The sequence below is a fragment of the Megalops cyprinoides genome, chromosome 4 (assembly GCF_013368585.1).
Source record: "Megalops cyprinoides isolate fMegCyp1 chromosome 4, fMegCyp1.pri, whole genome shotgun sequence".
Taxonomy (NCBI): Eukaryota; Metazoa; Chordata; class Actinopteri; order Elopiformes; family Megalopidae; genus Megalops; species Megalops cyprinoides.
Window position 1 is genome coordinate 46,617,328 of NC_050586.1, and position 25,662 is coordinate 46,642,989.

General features: G+C 45.0%; 1 protein-coding gene across 1 annotated transcript in view; it reads left to right on the forward strand.

Annotated features, from left to right (window-relative positions):
• Positions 1-25,662, forward strand: part of rictora (RPTOR independent companion of MTOR, complex 2 a) — a 45,316-nt gene that overhangs the window by 19,193 nt on the left and 461 nt on the right. Inside the window, exons 9-37 of the mRNA XM_036526340.1 lie at positions 92-159; positions 344-411; positions 1,775-1,857; positions 2,043-2,130; positions 2,508-2,598; positions 2,751-2,817; positions 3,259-3,339; positions 3,704-3,804; positions 5,262-5,427; positions 6,049-6,150; positions 6,336-6,382; positions 6,630-6,765; positions 7,781-7,980; positions 8,412-8,538; positions 13,706-13,870; positions 14,493-14,569; positions 14,851-14,929; positions 15,127-15,236; positions 15,799-15,886; positions 16,038-16,130; positions 16,342-16,448; positions 17,173-17,408; positions 17,617-18,637; positions 22,216-22,393; positions 22,754-22,838; positions 23,437-23,655; positions 24,210-24,365; positions 24,811-24,934; positions 25,038-25,176. Coding sequence (XP_036382233.1) covers positions 92-159; positions 344-411; positions 1,775-1,857; positions 2,043-2,130; positions 2,508-2,598; positions 2,751-2,817; positions 3,259-3,339; positions 3,704-3,804; positions 5,262-5,427; positions 6,049-6,150; positions 6,336-6,382; positions 6,630-6,765; positions 7,781-7,980; positions 8,412-8,538; positions 13,706-13,870; positions 14,493-14,569; positions 14,851-14,929; positions 15,127-15,236; positions 15,799-15,886; positions 16,038-16,130; positions 16,342-16,448; positions 17,173-17,408; positions 17,617-18,637; positions 22,216-22,393; positions 22,754-22,838; positions 23,437-23,655; positions 24,210-24,365; positions 24,811-24,934; positions 25,038-25,176 — 4,302 coding nt within the window. The remainder of the gene's footprint in view (positions 1-91; positions 160-343; positions 412-1,774; positions 1,858-2,042; positions 2,131-2,507; positions 2,599-2,750; positions 2,818-3,258; positions 3,340-3,703; positions 3,805-5,261; positions 5,428-6,048; positions 6,151-6,335; positions 6,383-6,629; positions 6,766-7,780; positions 7,981-8,411; positions 8,539-13,705; positions 13,871-14,492; positions 14,570-14,850; positions 14,930-15,126; positions 15,237-15,798; positions 15,887-16,037; positions 16,131-16,341; positions 16,449-17,172; positions 17,409-17,616; positions 18,638-22,215; positions 22,394-22,753; positions 22,839-23,436; positions 23,656-24,209; positions 24,366-24,810; positions 24,935-25,037; positions 25,177-25,662) is intronic.

Here is a 25,662-nt window from a genome sequence, read left to right on the forward strand (position 1 = left end):
CGTCTGTTAGTTTTTTTGAAGTTTTCAATCAGGAATGTGATCAGTAAAAACTGCACTGTGTCATAAGGCAGTAATATTTTCTGTTTTTCAGCAAATCCTAGCACCTTACACAGACTTTCACTACAGACACAACCCGGACACGGCGGAGGGGCAGCTCAAGTGAGTCTGAATTCCATGCATCTTGCGATGGCACATTTTTTCTCTGACTGAATCGCACTCCGCAGAGCAAACATATACTGTGTGTTGGCGTAGTGTCTGACATTTGGCGTGTGCTGTCTCAGAGCATGTGCTTCTGCTGCTGTCTGTGGCAGCCTGTGTGTCTCACACTGCCTCTGTGTTCCAGGGAGGACAGGGAGGCACGGTTCCTCGCCAGCAAGATGGCAATCGTGGCGGCGTTTCGCTCCTGGGCAGGTGAGAGAGGCTACAAAATGATTATCAATGAGTCTTATATACATATAATGTGTATTGGCCTGTCAAATTGTCCTAAATAGCTGTACAGATTAACCTGTTATTTTTTTGTTATTGGTAGTTTTTCCAACATATTAGAAATGTGAAATGTGTAGTATGCCATTAGTAATTATATATATACACTATATGGACAAAAGTATTTGGCCACACCTGTTTTTCAGGGTTTGGGCTAGGCCCCTTATCTCCAGTGAAGGGCAATCTTAATGCTTCAGCATACCAAGACATTTTGGACAATGCTATGCTTCCAACTTTGTGGCAACAGTTTGGGGAAGGCCCTTTTCTATTCCAACATGACTGTGCCCCAGTGCACAAAGCAAGGACTATAAAGACATGGTTTGATGAGTTTGGTGTGGAAGAACTTGACTGGCCCGCACAGAGCCATGACCTTAACCCCATTGAGCACCTTTGGGATGAACTGGAACAGAGATTGCGAGCCTTGTCGTCCAACATCAGTGCCTGACCTCATAAAGGCTCTACAGAATGAATGGGCACAAATTCCCACAGAAACACTCCAAAATCTTGTGGAAAGCCTTTCAGAGTGGAAACTGTTATAGCTGCAAAAGAGGGACCAACTCCATATTAAAGTATATGTATTTCAATACAATGTCCATTACATTGTAATGACATTGTATTGCAAGGAAAGATTTTTATGCAATGTTTTGAGGAGTTCCAACTGTGTTGCGTGACTTTTTTTCCTCTGTATCTGGGAAAGGCGTTATGCTGTAGTCATGTTTACATTGTAAAGTAAAAGTGAAAGTGTTGTTATGACTCAAGTTTCTTTGCCCTGGTTTATCCTTTTAAACTTTAAACCTACAGGACGTGTGCTTTAAGAGTTAGTGAAGGGTGAAGGAAAATAATCCAGTCAAACTCAAGCTAAGCTGTTTCATCGAGTCACGGCGTAGTTCCCTTATATGCAGTCGCATGTTCGCGGTTCACAGCAGGCACAAAACTGTTCATGCAAAAAAAACATAGACACAATGCCAAGGAACAAAACTACGCATTGGTGTATTACAAAGGCCTAGAAGCAAAAACATGCAACTTACAGACAGCCAAATAGCTTATGTATGCATGTTGTTTAGAGGGACACTGTTCAGGTAACAGATGCCTCTAATGCCAATCATCCGGAGGTATTTACTATTGAAATACAGTAAAGCTCAACAGTGATTTAATCAATCAAATTGATGGTATTTAGAGGGTATGATTATAATGCTTATAGCCTTTAATTAGTATGGTGACTGCAGAAAATTAATTGATAAGTGTGACCCTTGACAGTTTGTGTGCTGTCTGCTTTTTCTCCTGGCTCCAGGAATCATTAACCTGTGTAAATCTGGCAGCTCCGGAATCCAGTCACTCATCGGTCTGCTCTGTATACCAAATATGGAAGTGAGGGTAGGTGCAGTAACTGTATGCTCTATGAGGTCATACGCTCAATATTCAGAGGAGACTTCCCTGAATCCTCTTCTGTTTGTTTTTCTAAATGTGCAGTTTACTTGCATTGTATGTAATGACCTAATGAATCAAATCATAATAAATCTTTCTTCTCACACAACTGTGGTCTTCCTTTCCCCTCACAGAAAGGACTGTTGGAGGTATTGTATGAAATTTTCCGGCTCCCAGTTCCCGTGGTGACGCACGATTTTATTGAAGCACTTCTCAGCGTAGGTGAGGAGCATCCTCATTCTTATTTTTTGATACCTTCTCTACACGCAACCTCATTTTTGCCCTTGACTGAAGCAAAGTGGTGTTAGAAACTGTAGCATTTCGCTCTCTCTCACTTAATCACTCACTCATTCCCTCACCCATTCACTACCCCACTCACTTCCTCACCTGTTCACTTACTTAATCACTCACTCACTCCCTCAATCACTCACTCCCTCACCCGCTCATGGCTCTGTCCAGGGAGTGTTCTTGTTGAGTCAAGCCTATGTCATCTTCTCTTTGTGAAACAATATTTTAAATCCTCTGTAACATACATGGATCTATCTTCATATATTAGTGGAAATTCGATCTAATTAGTATTTTTCCCTTACACCCTGTAGATCCAAGTAGATTTCAGGACAGCTGGAGACTGTCGGATGGCTTTGTGGCTTCGGAAGCTAAAGTAATCCTTCCACATCGAGCCAGGTCAAGGTAACAGTGGATTCTGCAGAATTCAAGGGACCTGTAAAATATTTCCTCAGTTCATATTTACCAGAGTGAACCGGTATCTTGGGAGGTATTCATCAGTGTGAAATTAAGAGACTTAACAGATCTCACTCTGTTTTTCCTCATTGGTTCCACAGACCTGACCTGATGGACAACTACCTGGCCTTGGTACTGTCTGCCTTTATCCACAGTGGACTCCTAGAGGTAGGAGGCATTGCCACAGCTCTCTCACAGTGTATACCTGTCAGCTGTCTGTTGCAGATGAGGGCACTGGTTAACACTGCAGTAGTGGCTGTTGACCATACTTAGGTTTTCTTGGTAAAAGAGAAAAAAAGAGGAAAGAGGACAAAAGAGGACAAAAAAAATCCATTGCAGTGGATGGATCACCACTCAATTTTAAGATGCAGTTTTGTGCCGTCACTAGGTACCATGATCGTAATAGTGTACTTCCTGACTTTGAATGATCAGTTCAGTTTTGGGATTGAGAATAGAAGGCAGAGAGAGTGCAGAAAAGGTCTAGTCTAGTGCACCTATCCCCAGTTATGCCCTCCTGCTCCCTGACAGTGAACCTGGCCCCTGCCCTTGTAGACGTAGTGTTGGCTCAGTGGTGTTAAACTGTCTCAGTGCTGTCTCTTCCCACCACAGGGCCTGGTGGAGGTGATCACCAGCAGCAATGACCACATCTCCGTGCGAGCCACTATCCTCCTGGGAGAGCTCCTGCACATGGTACCATCCCATCACTCCTAACAATCTATCCTGCCATCAGAGCCTCTGCTGGCAGCATGATCCACACACTCTCTCTCCTCTCTCCCTCTCTCTCGCTCCCTGCTCTCTCTCCTTCTCTTTTCTTCTCTCGCTCTCTCCTTTCTGCCCCCCTCTCTCGCTCTCTTTTCTCTTTCTCTTTCTCGTTCTCTCCTTCTCTCTATCTCTTTCTCCTTCTCTCTGTTTTTCCTCTCTCCTATTCCCTGTCTTTCCTCTCTCTTTCCTTTTTTCCTCTCTCTCCCTCCGTCTTTCCTCTCTTCCTCTCTCCCTCTCTGCCTCTCTCTCATGATCTCTCCTCCCTCTTTTTCCTTCCCTCTCTCTATTTCAGGCCAATACAATCCTCCCTCACTCCCACAGCCACCACCTGCACTGCCTGCCCACGCTCATGAACATGGCCGCCTCCTTCGACATCCTGCAGGAGAAGCGACTGTAAGTGCCCCAGTCCTCTCTCATGGATGCAGCGGGCATCGCCGCCATTATCAGTCCTCATCCAGTTCACTTAATAACAACCGCTCAAAGGGACACATTTTAAATGAGTATAGGCTCCAGGCAACTACAAGCCAGCAGCTGTGAAAATTTCGCAAAAAATTTGCCAAGTATTCCGTGGCCAGTGATGAACAGCTCAGAAAACCAGTTTGTACACATCTACATATAATGCAGGTTTTATTAACCTATTACCCATACAGTGTTTCAAGTGGAAGAAGCAAGGAACTCCACACTCGAGAGCTCAGCGGATAAATGTTTTTGGTTACAGTCGTTGTGGATAGCTTGATAAAATGCAAAAGAGGTTCAGAAGGGCCTCCTCTTCTGAAGCTCAGTATTGTATTACCTCCACAGGACACCAGTTTTTGGGTGACTGTTTATTTAGATGGATAATGCAAGCAAAATCAGTTTTTTATTTCCTGACCCATTGCATTAACATATTCCCAGCAAACAAGCAGTGTTTTTAGTGCTTGAGTACACAGGTTTCACGTATTTGTGTCCACTCCTGAATCACACTTCACAGTCCACTAGAAGGCAAGTGTTTACAGTCACACTCCACACTGCAGAGGAACAACAGCATTCACACTTAACGCTGCTGTTTCTCTGGCAAGGTCTCCTCCTTCTCCAGCACTCCTATTGTGTAAACTGCTTGTGTTTTGGTTTTTAACTGTAGCTTGCTTTAGGCTCTTAGTGTTATGATTATTTCACAATCTTTTTTCCCATAGAAACTCCTCAGTGGGAAAGAAATTTGTCAAGTTTTTAATGAGAAGTTAATCCACATAAAGCCTTTCAGTTTAATGACTGAGTGTGAAGGTAACCTCTTTTTCAACAATGACATACCTGACAATCTGGGTAACTGGTGCTGCCTTTGAATACAGTTGTATTAGGGTTATTTGGAGAGAGGGGTTCACCTTTGAGGTTTGTCTCTGTATGTGCTAAGCACTTGTAGTTAAGAATGAATTCTGTTTGTATTTAAAATTGTGTACAGACCCTAGTTTTTCTGACCTCTTCTGCAATGAGGATGATACATGTACATCTGAGAGTGATGTGTACGTGTAGGTGTAAATGTCTTGAACACTTGGACCTTTGCTCTTGTAGTAATTAAGCTTCATAGTGTACTTGAAAGAACAGGGTGGTCACCTTCATTATTAGGAGTGCTCTAACACTGTTTTAAGCCCATGGGTTCACCCACGGCTTCCAGATGGAATCAGATTGCCACTGAAATTGGGATAACAATCAGCCCTTTGATGCAACGTAACTGGGATGCAGGTCATACATGCACCTGTGGAACACTTTTGCCACAAGACTTATATGTTGGACAGGGGAAAGATTAGAGCAGCTGTCACTGTGTGATTGCGAGTGTCTCTTATTCTCAACCTCTGTGATGGTTGCTGTGGTTGCAGGCGGGCAAGCGCGGCTGTGAACTACCTAAAGCGCTTCCATGAGAAGAAGAAGCGTGGACCCAAGCCCCACAGCCTCTACCTGGACCACATCATCCGCAAGTCGGTCGCAGCACACTACAGGAGAGACCAGCATGTCCGCATGCAAAAGGACATCTACATCATCAAGGTGCCACCCCCAGCCGTCCCCGTCCCCTCAAGCAGTTGCACTGGTCACAGCTCAATTCCACCTCATTTAGTATATACAGAAAGAAAATTGCACCATGGCAACACCAGCCGTCCACACACACATACTCACATACACGTACACACTCACACTGCCCCACCCAAATGTCATTTTACATTTCCTACTCTCTTACACATTTCAGTGTGGTGCTTAAGGGTTTTTAATATATACTGTATATATACCTGTATAAAGATTACATACTTCAATGTAGAGGCATACCTCTGTATGCCTTTTTCTTTTTAATTTACTGTCTGGTTTTTAACAGTAATTTTTTTACTTATTAGTAATTTTTTAAATTATTCAATAGTTTCATGGACCCAGTTCACTATAAGGTGTTTGGCTACCCAGTTTTAACTTTAACTGATCTTGGATTCTGACAAACTGGTCCCTGATGCTGCACAGTGACAGTATTCATCAAGGTGTTGGTGATACCTCTGCATCAGGGACCAGCCTTTAACTGACCCAGGATCAGGACAGACTGGTCCCATAGGCTCCACAGTGACAGTTTTCATCAAGGTCTTGGTGATACTCATGCGCCGGGAGACATTTACATTGTGTTTTTAGGACACTGAAGAAGCACTTATGATGAATTTGCGAGACAGCCTCATCCTCAACCACAAACAGAACCTGGAGTGGAACTGGGTTCTCATTGCAACCATACTAAAGGTGAGTGAAACTCAGACCATGTCTCCACCACTGTTTCAGTGGTGAAGTGCTCTGCAACATGTCCATATTAAATACATCAGTTGTGATAGCCATTGAGTTAATAAATGTCTCACTACCCAACTTTTCTGAAGCTGATGGAGTTATGCATTTATTGGCTATAATTTGTTTTTTCTTCTTTCATGCAGTGGCCAAATGTTAACCTGCGGAACAACAAAGATGAGCAGATGCACAAGTAAGAAGACAGTTGTTTTTACAACCTTTTAAAAGGCTGACCTAAAGCATACATTTAGAGTTAAAACAGGTCATGAGCTGCAAAGTGTTAAGTATGGTTTAGACTTTAGTCTAAAGTAGGTTTAGGCTTCTAAAATATGCTCACCAAATTTCAGTAACTGGTCAGTTTTGCTCTGCTGCTCAGGCAGTGAGTGGGAATGAAACTATGCAGGTGATCAGGACTTGACTGCTCCTTGCCTCTGTCTCAGGTTCGTGCGGAGGCTGCTGTACTTCTACAAGCCCAGCAGTAAGCTGTTTGCCAGCCTGGAGCTGGACCACAGCAAGGCCAGGCAGCTGACGGTGGTGGGCTGCCAGTTCATTGAGTTCCTGCTGGAGTCTGATGAGGTGAGGGCAGCTGCACACAAGGAGCTCGTCTAAACCTGCAAAACCTTGGTATCTCTTTGCATGTTTAATGTGCAGTCACTGGACGCTTGGAGTTATATTGAACTCATATATTTAAGTTATACGTACATGCTCACAGATGTTCTCACACACACACACACACACACACACACACATACACACTCTCTCACAATCACTCGTGTACATACACACACACACACACACACACACACACACACACACACGCACACACACACAAACACAGTATAACTGACATAAAAAGGAAGTGTAAGCAAATTGGAATTACCTAAGTGGAAAAGAAAAGTTGCGTCCCTCCCTTCAAGGCAATTTTTACTGTGCAATTTGTGTGAGTGTGAGTTTAAGTAAGGTAAGCCTGCAAAACAACGTTGAGTTTCAGTGGAAGCATGAGATCAATGTTAAACCAGTTCTGGCTAAAACATCACTGTGCACTAAAAAAGAAAGTGAGAGCATGACGACATGCAGCTCAACACAGCCAAAAATAAGCTCCTTTGTTGTTGAGAGTGAAGAAGTGAGACGCCCAGTCAGCTGAATGCAGAAATGATAAAAACAGCCACTCGCCCCTCAAGTGAGAACTGAGGTTCACATGTTAGGAAAAGAAGCCCTTAACCTCTGTGGTGTTCTTAAGCAAGTTCTCTTTTTATTTTGCTATGTATGCATTGTAAAGCCATTAATATGGAATAGAATCTATCAGACAAATGTTGATACATGGTTACACGGAAAATGGATATGTAAAGAGTAATATCCTAAAATGATTCATCTACCCTAAAGAAATTAAACAGCTTATGTAAGATTTTTCTTTAAAAGTTGTTTCACATTGGCATGTGGGCCGTTACTGTCCTATTACTGTCTTTTTGCAGTTCTGTGACTCAGTTGACATAGGTGCTCTTCACGCATGAACAGGTCCCATCTAAATATACCTCTCACCCCTGTGTTTGTTTTTGTGTCCCTCTGTGATCATCCTGTGTGGCTGTCCCAGGACGGGCAGGCATACCTGGAGGACCTGGTGAAGGACATGGTGCAGTGGCTGTCCTCCTCCTCGGGCCTCAAGCCTGACCGCAGTCTGCAGAGCAACGGGCTGCTCAACACGCTGAGCCAGCACTACTTCCTGTTCCTGGGCACGCTGTCCGCCCACCCCCACGGTGTCAAGATGCTGGAGAAATGCAGTGTCTTCCAGTGGTGAGTCCCACCCCCCCAAGGCACTGGAGCAGCTGTGTGGTCTCCACTGTTTGACGGACCACTGTTTGAATAAACACTTATTAGCCTGTTGATACTTTTATCAACTTTTATTTTACATTTTGGGGTTTCACTCCGAAATGGTTCATGGAAGAATGTGTAGATTGAATATCTACCCTAGCTCACTAATCTGTATTAATGGGGTCAGGCTGATGATTTGATTGACTGGATCAGTTATTGGGGGTGAGGAAAGTGTTTATGGTTATGTTGAACCTCACCCAGTCTTTCACCTCTTAGCCTCACCACCACTAGCCATAGCATAACATCATGTACTGAATTAGAACTAATAAGACCTAGTGCTTCAGTATTTTCCAGCAGCTCTTGGGACTTGTTGTGGGTTCTGAGTTGTGTGTTTCCCTCTGTTTTTTCTTCAGTCTGTTGAACCTGTGCTCCCTGAAGAACCAGGACCACCTACTCAAGCTGACCGTGTCCACACTGGACTACAGCAGGGACGGGCTGGCCCGCGTCATCCTCTCCAAGATCCTCACCGCAGCCACTGACGTAAGCTGTCTGTTAGCATCAGTGGCATCAGCAGCCATCCTCCGCTTGTATAGAAAATGCAGTCTCATGTCATTCACAATTCCTGCGGCTTCTTATTCCAGCAGTCTAGCTGCCCCCACAGTGATGAGGTCATTCATAGTCAATGACATGAACTTGATAGAAGGTTGAGCTTTGTTTGTGAATGGTAAAGAAGTATTTTGTTTCATATTTATCATGCTCATTTTAGGTCAGTTGTTTTCAGTCATAAATCAGTATATGTTTGCTTTTATGCCTATTTTCGAAAACCAGCTGGCAGTTAGCAGCTCAGCGTAAAGTTACTCTTTCAAGCTAAAATGTTTAAAGTGAAAGTCTTTTTTTTGTCTAGTTAACAGTCACAGCTGTAACACGTTGGTGAGGCTTAAGCAAATATGAACCCAATGAGCTGTGATTGATTGCCCGTGCTGTCCCTGTCCTGCTAGCACTGAATGACAGCACGTTCTGTAGTTAGCTTGCCAGAAGTTTCAGTACAGTTAGCTTGAAGAAGATCAAGTTTTTTTTTTTTTTAAACACTTTATTTATGGACATTTTTCCAATTAACAGACAACATGTTTACATATATGGTAAAATCTAAGCACAAAGCTATGTGTAGAAAAGAAAAACAAAAGTGCATCACAGTATGTTCAAGCATAGATAAGACACATCACCTATACCTATAAAGGTGTGAGTTCATAGGTCCAGGCCAGATAAACTATTGACATATTGACAGTTTATTAATGGGGTCCCAGGTTTTGTAAAATCTCTTAAGGGAGCCATTGAGGGTGCGTCTAATTTTTTCAAGCTTTATGTTCTGCATCATATCTCTGATCCATTGATTGTGTGTTGGAGGGGTTATATCCTTCCATTTAAATAGAATTGAGTGTCTAGCTAATAAAGAGGAAAAGGCAATGACCTTTTGTAAGAGAGCTGGGAGACTGGGATCATCCGAATCATCAGCTGAGAATACACCAAAAATAACAACTATAGGAGAAGACTGAATATTATAGTCATATATAGCCGGCCAGAAGCAGATGGGCTCCCCCTCTTAGCTGGGTTCTGCTCAAGGTTTCTTCCTGTAAATTAAGGAGTTTTTCCTTGCCATTGTTGCCTTAGGCTTGCTCTCAGGGGGTCTCAGGCATGGGAAAAATGTAAAGCTGCTTTGTGACAACTTGTGTTGTAAAAAGCACTATATAAATAAAATTGAATTGAATATGCCTTGGAAATGATAACAAAAAAGGATGACCAAAAAGGAACAAGTTTTGGGCAAGACCATAACATATGGTAGATAGTCACTGGGGTCTGTTTGCACCTGTCACATATAGGTCTTATATTTGGGAAAATTTTTGCAAGTTTAGCTTTAGAAAAGTGTAGCTGATGTAGCACTTTAAACTGTATTAAGGCATGCCTTGAACATATAGAAGAGGAATGAACCCTCGCAAGAGCCATGTCCCATTCCTCATCTGACAGCAGGGCCCCTGTCATTTTCCCATTGTTCTCAAATATGAGATATTGAGGGATTGTATCTATCCATAATCTCAGCATAAATCATTGAGACTCTGCCCTTATTTACCATATTAACTCTTAACAAAGAATCCAGGCAGGATAAAGGAGGGGTACTTGGAAAACTAGCAAATTTTTTACGTACAAAATCCCTGATTTGTAAGTAGCGGAAGAAATGACTATTAGTCAGTTCAAATTTTTTGGATAATTGTTCAAAGCTGGCAAAAGTGTTGTCAATATACAGGTTCCCAATGCTACGTATACCCTTGTCATGCCAAGTCTGGAAGCCTTTGTCTAACAAAGATGGCTGGAAAAGGTGTTTATTAATCATAGGTGAATGAATAGAAATTTTCTGAATGCCCAGGCATTTTTTGAACTGTTTAACAATTCACAGTGACTGGGTTACGATTATATTTCCATTGATATAATTAACTAGTGACGGCAAAGATGCACAGAGTAACGCAGGGAGCGAGTGTGGATTGCTAGTGGTCTGTTCAATCTGGAACCATGCAGGGGCCATGCCATTCCAATCCTTTAACCACAGGGAGATAGCGTTAAGATTTGCAGCCCAGTAATATGCTCGGAGGTTTGGAAGGGATAGCCCGCCTAAGGTTTTTGGTCTTTCCATAAATTCTTTCCTTATACAAGCTGATTTATTATTCCAAATAAAGGAAGAGATCATCTGGTTGTATGCCTTAAAAAATGACTGTGGCATGAAAACAGGCACCACTTGGAATAAACATAAAAATTTGGGTACAATGCTCATCTTTCCAGAGTTTATCCTCCCAATAAGGGATAACGTAGACCATTGCTTGATATCCTTTTTGCACTGTTCTAGAAGAGGAGTAAAATAACCTTTAAGCAAATTATAGTAGGATTTGGTGATTTTTTTTAACCCCAGGTAAAGGAGTCAACTGAAAGTTTAAACGGCAGATTGGGATATTCTTCAGCATTCTTGCAAATGGGAAAGTACTCACTTTTGTTATAATTAAGCTTATATCCTGATATTTTTCCAAAGTCTTCCAGAACATTAAGGACTTCAGGTATAAATGTGATGGGGTTGGTGATATATAATAAGAAATCGTCAGCATATAATGAGACAGTATGTGTTAAGCCACCACATACAATACCTTGTATACTGTCATTACTTCTAAGAGCTATGGCTAGTGGCTCTATAGCTAGGACAAAAAGTAGTGGTCTTAATGGGTCTCCCTGTTTGGTCCCTCTGTGAAGAGGAAAATAATCAGAGGAGATAGAATTTGTATAAACTGAGGCAGTTGGGTCAGTATAGATAATCTTGATCAATTCAATAAAATTAGGGCCAAAAATCTATTCAGTGTATAGAAAAGATAATCCCACTCAACCCTATCGAATGCTTTTTCGGCATCAAGTGATATTACTGCTTCTGGAGATGGGGTGTCAGATTTAGTTAGATTACATTAAACAGCCATCTCAAGTTAAAATAAGACTGTCTGCCATGAACAAAACCAGTCTGGTCATCTGAGACTAAACGGGGAAGAACCGCTTCTAGGCGGAGTGCCATGGCTTTTGAAAACACTTTACCATCATAGTTTGTTAAACTGATTGGTCTATACGATGAGCAGTCAAGTGGGTCCTTATTGTTCTTCAGCAATAATGTAATAGAGGCCTGCCAGAGTGTAGGTGGGAGAGTTTTCTTTTCTACTGCTTCTTTATGAATGGATAGAAGAAGAGGGGCCAGTTTGTCTTTAAATTTTTTATAAAATTCAGTGAGAAACCCATCAGGACCTGGGGCTTTTCCGCTCTGAAGGGACATTATTTCAGTGACATTTTTTTCCTGTGTGAGAGTGTTATAATTTTACTTTCAAGTCAGAGTCAATTGTAGGAATGTTCAACTTAGAGAAAAAAGTATCAAATTGGCTGTGATCTGGTGTTGGATCTGAAGAATATAGTTTGGAATAGAACTCTTTAAATTGATTATTAATAGCTTGATGATCCTCAGTTAATGACCCATCAGATAATCTAATCTGTGGGATGATGTGAGATGCTGCTTTTTGGCGAAGTTGACTCACCAACAGTTTGGAGGGTTTTATCCCCCTCTTCGTGAAACCTACTACGGGACTTAAATATTAGCCTCTCTGCTTGGGTGGTGGCTAAGAGATCAGCTTCAATTTGTAAGCCTATTTTTTTTAATCAAATCAGAAGTTGAAGAAGCTGATATGAGTCGGTCCAAAGCCAGAGGACACATCCTCAACATTTTTGCGGTTGATTTTCCTGATGTATGCATTGCGAGCGATGATCTGTCCCCTAAGAAATGCCTTCAGTGTTTCCCAGAGAGTTGAGGCCGAGATGTCATCGGTCATATTTATATCCAAATAGATATCTATTTGTTCGGAGATAAAGTGCACAAAGTCAGAGTCAGCAAGCAAAAGTGGGTCAAGTCGCCATGTCCGTTTTGTCCTCTGAGTCGGGAACTTTATAGTCATACCAACAGGGGCGTGGTCAGAAATCATGATTGAATTATGTTTACAATCTATTATTGCACTCAGTAGATAAGAATCAACCACAAAAAATCTCTCCTAATGATGATTTGTGTGCGTTAGAGAAAAAAGAATATTCCCTTTTAGTGGGATTTTTCAATCTCCATGGGTCTATCGGTTTATGTGTGTCCATGAATGCCTGGATTATTTGTGCCGATTTGGATGGCTTTGGCACAGAGTGAGAGGAATGATCTCAGACTAGGTCCATCACTAGGTTGTAATCTCCAGATAGAATCAGGTGATGGCTGTCCAGATTAGGGATAGAATTTAACATCTTTTTTTAAAAAAATCAAAGTTAGGGGCATAACTCTGATCAACTCTGGTTTGAAAGTGATGTAGCTTTACAATGAATGGCTGTGATTTGTTGTTGCCATCTCCTGGTTTTTGGGCTGAACTTCTATGAGCTCTGTCCACAGACGGTGATGTCTGAAAACTTTCTTCACCAAACACCTCGAGGAGTAGATTGGCAATAAACTCCATTGGCCGTCGTCCCTCTGTGCTTTCTTTTATCCCTACAATTCGAATATTCTGCCTTCTAGTATAGTTTTCCAAGTAAGTTAACCTTCTCTCTCTCAGCATAGCATTCTCTTTAGCTAGCGAGGCTTGAGATAGTTCCACACAATTCAGTCTTTTGTTGAGCTCGTTCATCTCTAATTCTTTGTCCAAAAGGATTCAGTGTCGAGTGTAGAGAAGCAACGGACGCCTGGTTTTCCTCTCGAAAAGTGTCGATTGAGGCTTGTATAGCACCAACTGCCTTTGCTAGAGTTTCCATGTTTTTGGCATTAGCATCCGTTTCTGAGCTAGCCATGGAATTTGAGGTGTTTCTCGACGACCTACTTTCTCTGGGCTCTTTCGAAGGCTTAAGTGACATTATGGAGATAGTCACAGATCACTTAATGAGCAATGTATCAAAGTCCAAGTAATTACGAGGTTCACATTATATTAATTTATTAGGATTTTGCAGGAGCTATGGTAGACGTGTCTCCTTCCTATGTATGCTTGATCAAGTTGTTTTTGTGTCTAAAGTCTAAGCAACAGTAAACCACACGCAGAGCTAACACCTGACAGTGACACGTGTGATTTTTAATCTCAAATGTGTTCCTGCCCCCCCCCCCCCTTGTGGCCACGTGCAGAACTGCAGGCTATATGCTACCAAACACCTGAGGGTGCTGCTTCGTGCTAACGTGGAGTTCTTCAGCAACTGGGGCATCGAGCTGCTGGTGACACAGCTGCATGACCATAACAAGGCCATCTCCATGGAGGCGCTGGACATCCTGGATGAGGCCTGTGAGGACAAGGTGAGTCCTGCACCGGGGTCAGCTCGGGGACTCAGGCTGTCAGAAATACTGCTCTGATGCAACCAAGATACTACATTTCAAAAACCTTTCTGAGCTTTGTTAATTATGCATTGAGTAGTACTAAAATAGGCAGCATATCATAGCTGTCTGTACTTGTGTGATGAAAATAGTGTCTTTGCATTCATGCAAAACGCAATATCACTTGCTAAAAAAATAAGCTTCCTTTTATGTACACATGGGCATACCATACACAGTGCTGATCTAGGATCAGATTCCCCAGCCCCAAACCTAAGTTTTTATCGATTCATTGGAGTTGGACTCTTAATTGGAGTGTTCAGATGGGTTTTTTGCCATAGTATCAAACATTTTGAAACTGAACTGATATCACATCAAAGTTCAAAATTCTGGTTTCATGACTACACCAGTGGGAACAGTGGTGAGGTTGAAGCAGGCAATATCTATATGCAGAGGAGATGACAGGTGGATGGTTACTAACTATAGTTTGTCAAAGTCTTCCTGTGATAAAGACTAGAATGAAAACCTTACTGTGTTTCAGTAGATAAAGTGCCCTATGTAAAATATATTATGTATATTTTATATGTGATATATTTTATTCTTGCAGGCAAACCTCCACGCTCTGATCCAGATGAAGCCCGCACTGTCCCACCTCGGTGACAAGGGGGTCCTGCTGCTCTTACGGTGAGCACCCAACATAGATGCATTCTGGGAAACTGGAAAAAGTGGCGTGTAAAACAGCCTCCCTTTCAGATGACTGCAGTAATGGATGAATTGTTCATTCTGAATAGTTTCAGTTACGGGTTTTCAGTCACCGGTTTTCAGATGAAAAACTTTTCGTAATGTAATCGTTTGTAATTGTTTGTAAATGTAATTGTTTATGTGCCCTCAAAACCACCCTCATGTCTGAGCCCAAGCCTGACTGCATCAGAGCTGTTGTTCATCCAAGCCTCTGTTCTGCCCAGGTTCCTGTCTATTCCAAAGGGCTTCTCCTACCTGAACGAGAGGGGTTACGTCAACAAGCAGCTGGAGAAGTGGCAGAAGGTACGTTCCATCCACGTTTTCACTTTTGCTGTGCCCCTTACTCCTATCCTGTGGTGCAAAGCAAGGGGGTGGAACTGCAAGGGCTTTCACACATCCCATCGATAGGATATGTCAGTTCTTGTGAGCAGCTGAAGCTTATTGGACAGTGCCGGCAACATGCTAGAGCACTAGACTGTGATTCCTTGCTTGCCGTGCAGGAGTACAACCTGAAGTACGTGGACCTGATAGAGGAGCAGCTGAACGAGGCGCTCACCACCTACCGTAAGCCCGTTGACGGAGACAACTACGTGCGGCGAAGCAACCAAAGGTGAGCAAGGGCAGCATACCGGAGACCTCAGCCTGGAACTGCAAGACCCGCCACGCAGTCACACCCTGCAGCTTAAATTTACATTCATTCATCTGGCAGACACTCTGATGCAGAGGGTCTTAGAAAAAGTTCAGGTTAAGCATGCATCAGGTATGACTAAAGGGAAAACAATACGGGAAGAAATATAATGCCACATGCCAGGGATAGGTGTTATTGTGCTAAAAATAGCTATTAGGTATATCATGACGGCTATTTCACCCAGCCCTAGTTCCAGTTAGTGTGAATTAGTCTGAATTGGTGTCATACATTTAGTATTACACTATTGTGGGAAACATTGCCACAATGATCGCTGTTGTAAAGTGCACAAGTATACCACTATCGCCATTTTCAGCTCCAAAGCTTGTACAGTCTTCAGCTAGCACTGTTTTCATTGCCAAGCTTTTTGCTACAATAACAGGCTAGTACTGCCACCTATTTTTTGCCTCTAAGGCATATAAATTATTACTTGTATATTAAACTCAAGTTGTACTTTAAGTCCGATTTTCTCTGCTTTGTGTCGCAGGTTACAAAGACCAAATGTTTATCTCCCTGTGCACTTGTATAGTCAGCTGGTCCATGATAAGACAGGCTGCCATCTGCTGGAGGCTCAGGTAACTGCGTGCTCACATTGAACGGCTGAATGGTGGACTTCCTCTCTTTTCCCAGTACTCAGACTTTAGATGTCAAGTACACAGTAGAGGTGAGAAGAGTGAAATACTAAATAGCCTCCTGCTTTCTACTTCCCTCTATCTTCCTTCTCAGAGTGTGGTTCCCGACCTCAGCTACACAGTACGCTCCCCAGTGCTGGACAAGTGGGAGGGTATCAAACAGCTGAAGGCTGCACTTTGGGCCTTGGTCAGTACTGAGTGGGCACATTTTGTGTGTGTGTTTGTGCATGTTTATGCATGTGTAGGTGTGTGTATGTATGTGTCTGCACTTGCCTCTCATTCACAAAAGAATTTACCATGTCCAGGACAGAAAAAATTCATCACATTTGTTTTTACAAGTGTCCATCAAAAACAAATAATGACAAAAAATCTGAAGCTGAATCTGTCTTCATATCCAGGGTAACATTGGTTCGTCGAATTGGGGCCTAAACCTCCTCCAGGAGGAGAACGTGATCCCCGACATCATGGCTCTGGCCCAACACTGTGAGGTCTTGTCAATCCGGGGGTAAGGGATCGCCTCTTTCCAAAATCTAGCTCTGCACCCCACTTGTGTCACAGCATATTTTATACTTCAAAATCAACATTTTGCATCATCGTTGTGTAGATTGAAAAATAATTCATGTCCTGTACCACAGGGAGTTTTTTTGCATTAAAAATGTTACAGATGTCTGTAATGTTACAGACCATTCTACAGGTATTTATATTCATTTCATACCATTTCACTTGCTGCCTCAGTGAGTTTAAATTAGCAGGCAGCTGGGATGGTTGGGAAGGCTGTTCTCAGTATGTTTTTATGATGTTCAGATCTATTTTCAGGAAGTCACTCTTTTGTCAAGAAAAAGGGCTTTGTATGGATATGCTGAGAATATGAACGGCTGATCTCTTGTCAGTACAGTTGGGTCTTTCAAGGATGTTCATTGCTAATGTAGTGTACTTGGCTTCCCTTAGTTTGGAGGCTGTCTAGTCAGGTTAGCGCAAGTTAACTTGGTAGTACTTGAATGGTGTTGTGCTTGCACTCACTGGTCTGGGAGTGTTGTTAACCTGGTCTGACACTGTTGCTCATTCAACTTGAATGGATATGCTTCTGTTCTCTTGTGCTGGAAGTTGCTCTGGATGAGAGTGTCTGCTATACTAATGTAATGTAATGTAAGCCTGGCCCGGTGTTCCCGTGATGTTCCTCCGACGTTCCCTCGATGTTCCTCTGAAGTTCTCTTTCTGTCCACCTCCAGGACGTGTCTGTACGTGCTGGGCCTGATCTCCAAGACAAAGCAGGGCTGCGAGCTGCTGAAGCAGCAGGGCTGGGACGCGGTGCGGCACAGCCGGCGGCAGCTGTGGCCCGTGGTGCCGGATGAGGTGGAACCACAGCCGCCACCTGGAGAGCTGTCCTCCGTGCCCAGCACGCTCAGCCTCAACTCCGAGTCCACTGGCTCCCGGCACAACAGCGAGAGCGAGTCCACGCAGCCCGGTGAGTGTCTCACAGCTTCCTGCACTGTACAGCACAGGGTATGTGTAGTGTATTCTAGGTTGTCACAGTAGTTAATGTTCCACATGTGCGGTCACAGTGTGTAAGGTTTCCCCATATTTACAGTAGTTAACGTTCATGGTGTGCGGGTATAGCTTGTAGGGTTCCCCTGTGCTTTGCAGCGGGTAATGTTCACTGCATGTGGTTTCAGGCATGTACATCCTGGACGATGAGAAGTGCGAGGGGCCGGACCTGCTGGAGGAGCAGCCCCTGTACATGCGCTCCAAACCGCAGAAGGACCGCAGCCCCTTCACCATCCTGGCCTCCAGCCGCTTCGTGCGCAACCGCTTCCTCAACTCCCTCACGCTCCCCAGCAAGAAGCTGCGCAGTACCAGCGACCCCAAGGGGGGCGGGGGAGGGGGCGGCAAGCTGGCGGGCGAGCCAAAGCTGGGCGGCCTGCGGCGCAACCGCACGGTCACCGAGCCCTCCGTGTACCCGCCAGGCATGGGCGACGTCTTCACACCGGTCTTCAACGGCAGTAGGCTGCCCAGGAGTCCCACAGCGTCCCAGGAGACCTCCTTCGTGAGCGGGAAGACGCCGGAGGAGGAGGCGGAGCCGAGGGCGGGGCGAGGGGTTGGGGGTGGGGCCGAGAACCACCACCACCGGGAGCAGAGCAGCCGCGAGAGGCTGGCCGGCAGCAGCGACGGTGGCGGGGGCGGGGGCCAGTTCAAGAGCCGGAGCCAGAGCTTCAACACGGACACCACTACGAGCGGCATCAGCTCCATGAGCTCCAGCCCGTCGCGCGAGACGGTGGGTGGCGGTGTCGACTCACCTGGTGCCGACACGGACTGCGTCAGCCTCAACACGGTGGTGAGCGCGCGCACGGTGCGCACGCTCTGCTCCCTCACGCCCCAGTCCAACCACCTGCCCCTGTCCAAGTCCAATTCAGTGTCCCTGGTCCCGCCCGGCTCCTCCCACACTCTCCCCCGCAGGGCCCAGTCGCTTAAGTCTCCCTCGGTGACCACCATCAAGAGCCTGGCGGACTGCAGCTTCATGTACACCAGCCCGCGCGACGCCCTGGGCTACGCCACGCTCAAGCGGCTGCAGCAGCAGCGCATACACCCCTCCCTGTCGCACAGCGAGGCACTCGCCTCCCCCGCCAAGGACGTGCTCTTCACCGACACCATCACCATGAAGACGGGCAGCCTGGACTCCCGCCTTACCCCCCGCAGGTCAGCATGGGCGCCGGGGCTGGGTGTTGGCAGGGGTGTCCCGCAGGGTCGCTCAGTCTACCATGAGAGACAGAACCAGGGCAGCACTGACAGAAGGAGGAGAATCGCTAGAGGTTCCTCACAGGGGAATTTGATCTATTCATTTTACTCTGTTAGTTTTGGCCTATTAGTTTCAGACTTTTATGACAAGAGCATCAGCTTCGTGCTGTTGAAAAAAATAATTTCTAGCGACTTCTGTAAAGATTTAAAGATTGCTCTAAATGTCTGTAAATATGGTGACAATGGCTGTATTGGCAACATTGTCCTCCTCATCCTGCACCTCCATCACATCATCCTCTGTACCCTCCTCCCATTTCCTTTTTTTCACTTCCTGTCCTCCTTCACTGCTTTCTCTCTCATTCTCCTCTATCCCTGCCACTTTCACACTCTTTTCTGCTTTTTCTTTTCCCATTCCCATCTCCTCGCCTCACATCTGTAACATTTTTGTTGCTGAAATATAATCTAGGTACAGTACAGGTGCAGCAGCTCTTCTCAAAAAGCAGATAAATGTTGTGAAAGCCAATTAAGACAGAATGTGCATACAGTGTAGAAAAGGGGAAACATCTTTGTTTACCTCTGTAGCCTCAGCCTGAGACATTTAGCCACAGTGCTTGCCCAAATATTTCAGTTTATGTCACAATGCATCATGTGCATCATATCTGATTTTGTCTGGGTCATTTCCCTCTGTCTGTCTTGCTTTTGATTCCTACATTTCTCGCCAGTGTAGTTTCCAGGTTCTTCTTTATGCTCTTTTATGCATTTGTGTGTGTGTGTGCGTGTGTGTGTGTGCGTGCTTGCACGTGTGCTTATGACTGAGCTCTCTGTGTTCTGTCCAGACAGCAGTGTGTATGACATGCTTTTCAGGGCAGGACAGTGAGGGAACTAGGAGGGGACATTGCACTGTGCAGCTGTGTGCTGAGTATGAGGTGAGCTAGGAGTGTTAACAGTGGAGGTGTTAGTGAGGGTTGTGGAGGGAGTCAGCTGTTAGAGCAGTGACACAGACAGAGAGGGGATATACTGAACTGTTGTTCACGCTCCGTCACATCCTTCGCTTCTGGAAGAAAATGATTCCCCAGATATATGTCATGTTTTAGATATCTTATTACCGCGTAGTAGTGCTGGGTGGTATGACCAAAAATTTGTATCACGGTATTTTTTAAGATTCTGCCAGTTTCACGGTATATATCACGTTTTTTTTTTTTTTTTTTTTTTGCATGACTGGGCCTTCATATAGGTTTGTGGCTTATTCTGTTGTCAGGAGTACATAGAATATAAGAACATTTTAATTTCATTATGTATATAATGAAGGCTTTGATTACAATAGGGTTTGCTTGGCCCCACAAAGTGACACAATATATGAAGGAATCAGTATGCATGAAACAGTTGCAGAATGTAAACAATTTTTATAGTGCAAACTGCAACATAGTAAAAACAGAACTTAAAAAAATATTTATGCCAACAATTTTTACATTGCTTCCTTTTCAAAACAAAATATTTTAAGATAAACTATATGAACACTATAAACTGACCTAAAATACTCAGTGTTTAAGTATTCAAAGAGGTAAGAAACAAGCTTAATATTAATTTACAATATGTTATCCTTCAAGCCAAGGTATTCAAGTATTAAAATGGCTGTTGATCGGTCACAATTCCCTTGGTTCTCCATTTAACAAATAAAACATTCCAACTCCAGTCTCGCTTTCTTCATCCTCCATCTCTGCTTTCTGTTCTTTAATCTACCATAGCGACGGAGCCTCTCCCAGCTGTTATGCCACCTGGCTAGCTAGCGAGCTGTGCGTGCCCTTCGGCGGTGTAATTTTGTAAACGTACAGTTATTACTGTTACATAGTGGTGGCTGGTGAGCTGGAAACGGGAAGCGGAAACACTACCTTTAAATCTATCATTGCTTTCAACCTGTTCCCCTTTATCCTCCCCGATTAACAATAAAACAAGTAATTCACAGAATAATCGACACCAATCGTGTAATTAGAATAAATGGTTATGCTCGTGAAACACTGCAGATTGTCTGAAATTTGTGTGCTATCGTGAAAGCTACAGCATGATATTGGCGAACAATATTATATAATTTTTTGCCTACTGAAGCCTTACAGCTGTTTCAGCTAAGCTTCGGTATGGTGGTATATGACAAATTCATACTGTGCAGGAAGTTAAAACCAGTATACAGCCCAGCACTACCGCGTAGCATCAATAGGTCAAACTTCACATAAACTGTACTTTCATAAGGCCTTCATCAGGTATACATAACACCTTTATGAGGATAATGCTGGTGTTTATGAAGGCTTTACAGGTAGTGGGAGTGAGTACAGTTTTTTAGGTGTCCTTCCCTTATTTCTGTATGTTCCAAATTCTACTTTTACATTCCAGTCCAGGAATCTCATGGCATTTATGATTTTAGGCTAATGTATTTTCTGCAGACTGTTAGAACACCTTTGTGCCGTTGGCCCAAAATGGCCCAAGTCCCCAGTGTCACTTCCCCACCCCCCATCCCCTGTCCCCCATCCCCCAGAGTAACTACAGCTGTTTTTGATGGTCCCCTTCAGGTTCTCTCAAAAGCGGCGCAAGTGTGGGGGCCGGAACCCACTTAGGTTCCATCACAGGGTGTCCAGAGCTCTCATCCCACGGTGCGTGGACCACTCCAGGGACCAGCTCCTCTCTGTTTTTTAAAACTCTAGATTTTTTTTTTTTTAGGAATACTCCCATGCCCGTTCCCAGTACACCCCACTCCACTATCCTCTCCTTTTGTAAAGGATTGTCCCGCTTCTGGGACCATGCCCACGCAAGGGGGCCTGGCCCCGCCTCACCCAGCCCCACAATCCTTAGCTTCTCTCTGCTACTCTTTGTAATCTAGGCTGAACCCTGTGGTAGTGGCAGCTTTGCATAAGAAACCAGAAAGCCTGATGAAATGTCTGCAGTGCGTTTCTGCAGCCTCTTTGGCTTGCAGTTAAATAAGAGCTTGATGAACTCAAGCAATATGCACCACCAGAAATGCCCCTTGTTAAACTGCTACCAGAATACCTCTGTGTTCGCTGAGCCCTTCTGTAGTCTGGTTCACCTTAGCCTGATGCTTTTAGTGTCTTGTGGAGGATACAACCCCGCAACACAGAACCTCATTTGTGATCATCATGGCCTCACTCCCTTCGTTCCACTCTTCTGGGATGGTCTGCATGGATTGATCCCTCCAATACGCTAACTGAACAGGGGTACTCTGCTCGAGACTTGGTGTTTAGCTCATTGCAAAAGTACTTCAGAACAGATTGGTGTAAAGGCCAACTGGAGCAGCTACTTCTTATAACAACGCAAACCCAGTGCATTCTTTTTGCAGTAAATGCCCTTAGCATTTTCCCTGCAGTGCCTTGAGTTAGCTGTGGTGTACCTGTAGGAACTGCTCTGCTGTCTCCCTCTCTGCTCCTGTGTCTTTCTCTCTGTCTCCGTCTCTCTCTAGGTGTCACTGCCCTGTGTTCCACTTCTCATTTCTCCTCCCTCACCCCTTCCCTGTCTCTCCCCTCCCCCCGGCCCAGGTTTCTGAAAGCACTGAGTTTCGCCTCCCTGGACAAAGAGGACCTCCTGAGCCCCATCAACCAGAACACCCTCCAGCGCTCCTCCTCGGTGCGATCCATGGTCTCCAGTGCCACCTATGGGTGCTCGGACGACTACATTGGCCTGGCTCTGCCCATGGACATCAACGACATGTTCCAGGTGCTTCTTCCCCCCATTGGCTTCTTCCCTCCATGGGCGCTGCTGTGGTGTACGCGTGACACTGCCCCATGAAACAGCCTCCAACACTTCACTGTGTGGTGACTCAGATTTAGGGTCTGTTCTGGGCTTTAATTCCTGGGCAGGTGTGGGCCAGAGGTGTACACTTTAAAGAACTATCTTTCATTTAGTGTCTTAATTAATTCAACAGGTGTGTTCATGTCCTGTTTGTGAATTAAGATTAAAATGTACAGCTGAGGAAAGCTGATGCTGTGGTCTCCAGAGTTTGACTGTTGGGTGATGAATGGAGAAGGTTGATGAGGAGCGGTCCTAATCAATCTGTGTGTGAACACATTTTCACAGATAAAAGAAACGGCATACTTCCAGCAGAGGACGAGCCCTCTGTCAGAGGAGAAATCCTCCAAGTTTTTCTCTGGAGAATCAGATGGTAAAGATCGCACCAGACTGCTCTTTAATCTGTTCATTATAGTATACTCTGTGTGTGTGTGTGTGTGTGTGTGTGTGTGTGTGTGTGTGTATATGTGTGTGTGTCAGTCTCCCTCTCTGTCCATCTTAGTAATAATGCATATTGGCTTGTAAGGGCTGATGTATCTGTGTGTGGTAAAGCATTTGGAGATTATGCATGTATGTCCTTGCACCAAAGTGTTTCTGTGGCCCTGAGGACAGTGTGTGTGTCCGTGTGTGGGTGTGCGTGTGGGTGTGGGTGTGCGTGTGGGTGTGCGTGTGCGTGTGCGTGTCGGTGTGGGTGTCGGTGTGGGTGTCGGTGTGGGTGTCGGTGTGGGTGTGTGGGTGGGTGTGGGTGTGTGTGTGGGTGGGTGGGTGTGTCTGTAGGGGGGGGGGGTGTGTGTGTGTGTGTGTGTGTGAGAGCGTGGGTGTGTGTGTGTCTGTATGTGCGTGTGTGCGCATGTGTGTGTGTGCGCATGTGTGTGCGTGCGCGCATGCATGTGTGTGTGCATGTGTGGTTGTGTGTGTGTCTGTGTGCGTTCGTGCATGTGTGTGTGTGTAATTTTGTGCCTCCGCCCCAGGCTCCGGGGAGGGCCCGCGCCACATGGCCCCTGTGCTGAGGCCGCAGATCAGCATCTCGGAGCTGATGGCCAGCAGCCGGGCGGAGCAGCAGCAGCTGCTGGGCTCGGAGGAGACAGGCCTGCAGGAGCACCGCAACGACAACTGCCTCTACTGCGTGGGGGTCCAGGTGCTGGGTTGCCACCCGCACAGCCAGGCCAACTCCACACACAGCCGCTCCGGTGAGAGGCACCGCCTCACACTCATACTGGGGTACCGTCAGACACAGGAGTCACTCAGAGTGGGTCTCAAGCCCAAATGTAGTGGGTGGCAAGTACTCAAATAAGTGCGTTTTGGCTTACCTGACAATAGAGCATCAACAAATAGTGCATAAATATTGCCATCAGCATTGTATACTAGCAGGCTATGTCAGAGTAATTTTCTTCTCTTTCTTAAACAATGACATTGCTGTTCTGTATTTTTTACATTTGAAAACTAAAGTTGCTACCTGTTATTATAAAGGATTACAGCCTCTAATGTACCTCATTAGGCAACTTTTACGGGTAGAGGAATTGACTGTTTTTGTACCTGTGCAAGAAATGTCACCATACCTACTCATGCCATACACCTCCTCAAAACCTTCCTCTTAGTATTAGAAAGTCTTAGAGCAGGAAGTCTATTTCACCTCTGCTCAGATTTCAGTTGCATTGTCTCGTGTTCAAATACCTCTGCAGTTGAAATGACACGGTGTCCGTAGTGCTGTCTGCATCCTAAACTCCTCCTCTTCCTGTGTCAGACTTTGGCGACATTCCCTACTCTGAGTGGTGCAGCCAGCCGATCCACAACCACCTGGAGGTGACGCCCCAGTCCAAGTTTTCTGGGATTTCGGGCTGCAGCGATGCGGTGTCACAGGGCTCGGCCAGCAGCACGCCCAGCTCTGAGCTGGTCCTGGGTGAGAGCCGCACCACACACCTGTCCTCTAATCCCCCGTACCTTTATCATTCTGAGAAAATAGTGTCCTTGAACAGTGACTGAGGGCTGAAATAATCCCAATAACATGCAGAAAATTGTCATGTTTGAGGTGAATGAATACACAAGACTGTATGAAACACAATCCAATCCAAGATGGTGACAGGATGGTCAAGGGGGCAGGGTTTGCAGGGGGGGGATTCATCACGAATTTCATTCAAGGCTCGCAAGGTCTTTACAAGAACCATTAGCATTTATCACTCATTCTACACAGGTGTAATTGTACCTAGGTTATAAATCCAATATTACAGTTCCAGGTGGTTTTGGTGATCTTTCGAGCTTTGCCCAGAATGTATAATCAGGGCCACCAGTGGTTCTGGGTCTGCGTTTGCTTGGCTAAACCCCTGCCCCCTTTCTCCATCCCTCAGGGGGTAAGACGATCCCAGAGGATGCCCCCGCCTGCAGGGTCCTGCTGAGGAAGGAGGTGCTCCGCCTGGTGGTCAACCTCAGCTCGTCCGTGGGGACCAAGGGCCACGAGACAGGCCTGCTTACGTAAGACACCCACCTCATGATTCTATGATTAATCCAGCCAGACTATGCTTAGTCGAACTCTTACAGACGACTTCACAGCCTGGTTGACTCTGTGTCTCTGCAGGATCAAGGAGAAGTTCCCATACGCGTTTGATGACATCTGCCTGTACTCAGAGGTGTCTCACCTGCTGGCACACTGTATGTTCCGCCTGCCCTCGCGCCGCTTCATCCAGGAACTCTTCCAGGACGTCCAGTTCACCCCGGTAACCCCCAGCACCCGCACGCACCCCCTCACCAGCCAAACGGATTAAGGGGCTCCTTGTACTGGGAAAATACCTAAAATCCTTGAGAACAGTGGCATCCTGGAGAGTGGTGGAAAGTAGTCAAATATCCCACCACTCTGAAAAAGTTCATTCATACCCTGCAGTGAGGGAAATATATCCATCTTTCTTGCTAACTTACTAGCTAGACTATGGAGTGCAGCTGTGTAGGTGTGCTGATATTACTAAGAAGATGGCTAGCTGTCTTGGCACTACTAGAAGGCACTGTTCCCTGGTGTTCCTTGTCAGGAACACTCACAAGTGTGTGTATGCAATATCATAAAAATGATATTGAGATGATGTTAATGCTGTGTTTTGACAATGATGTGTCTCAGAAAGTATGTCTGTCTTAAATGAAGTAAAAACAAAGGTAAAGATTTTTTGAAAATCTAAAATTTTATTTTAAAATGTCAATAAGCGGCCTGTTTT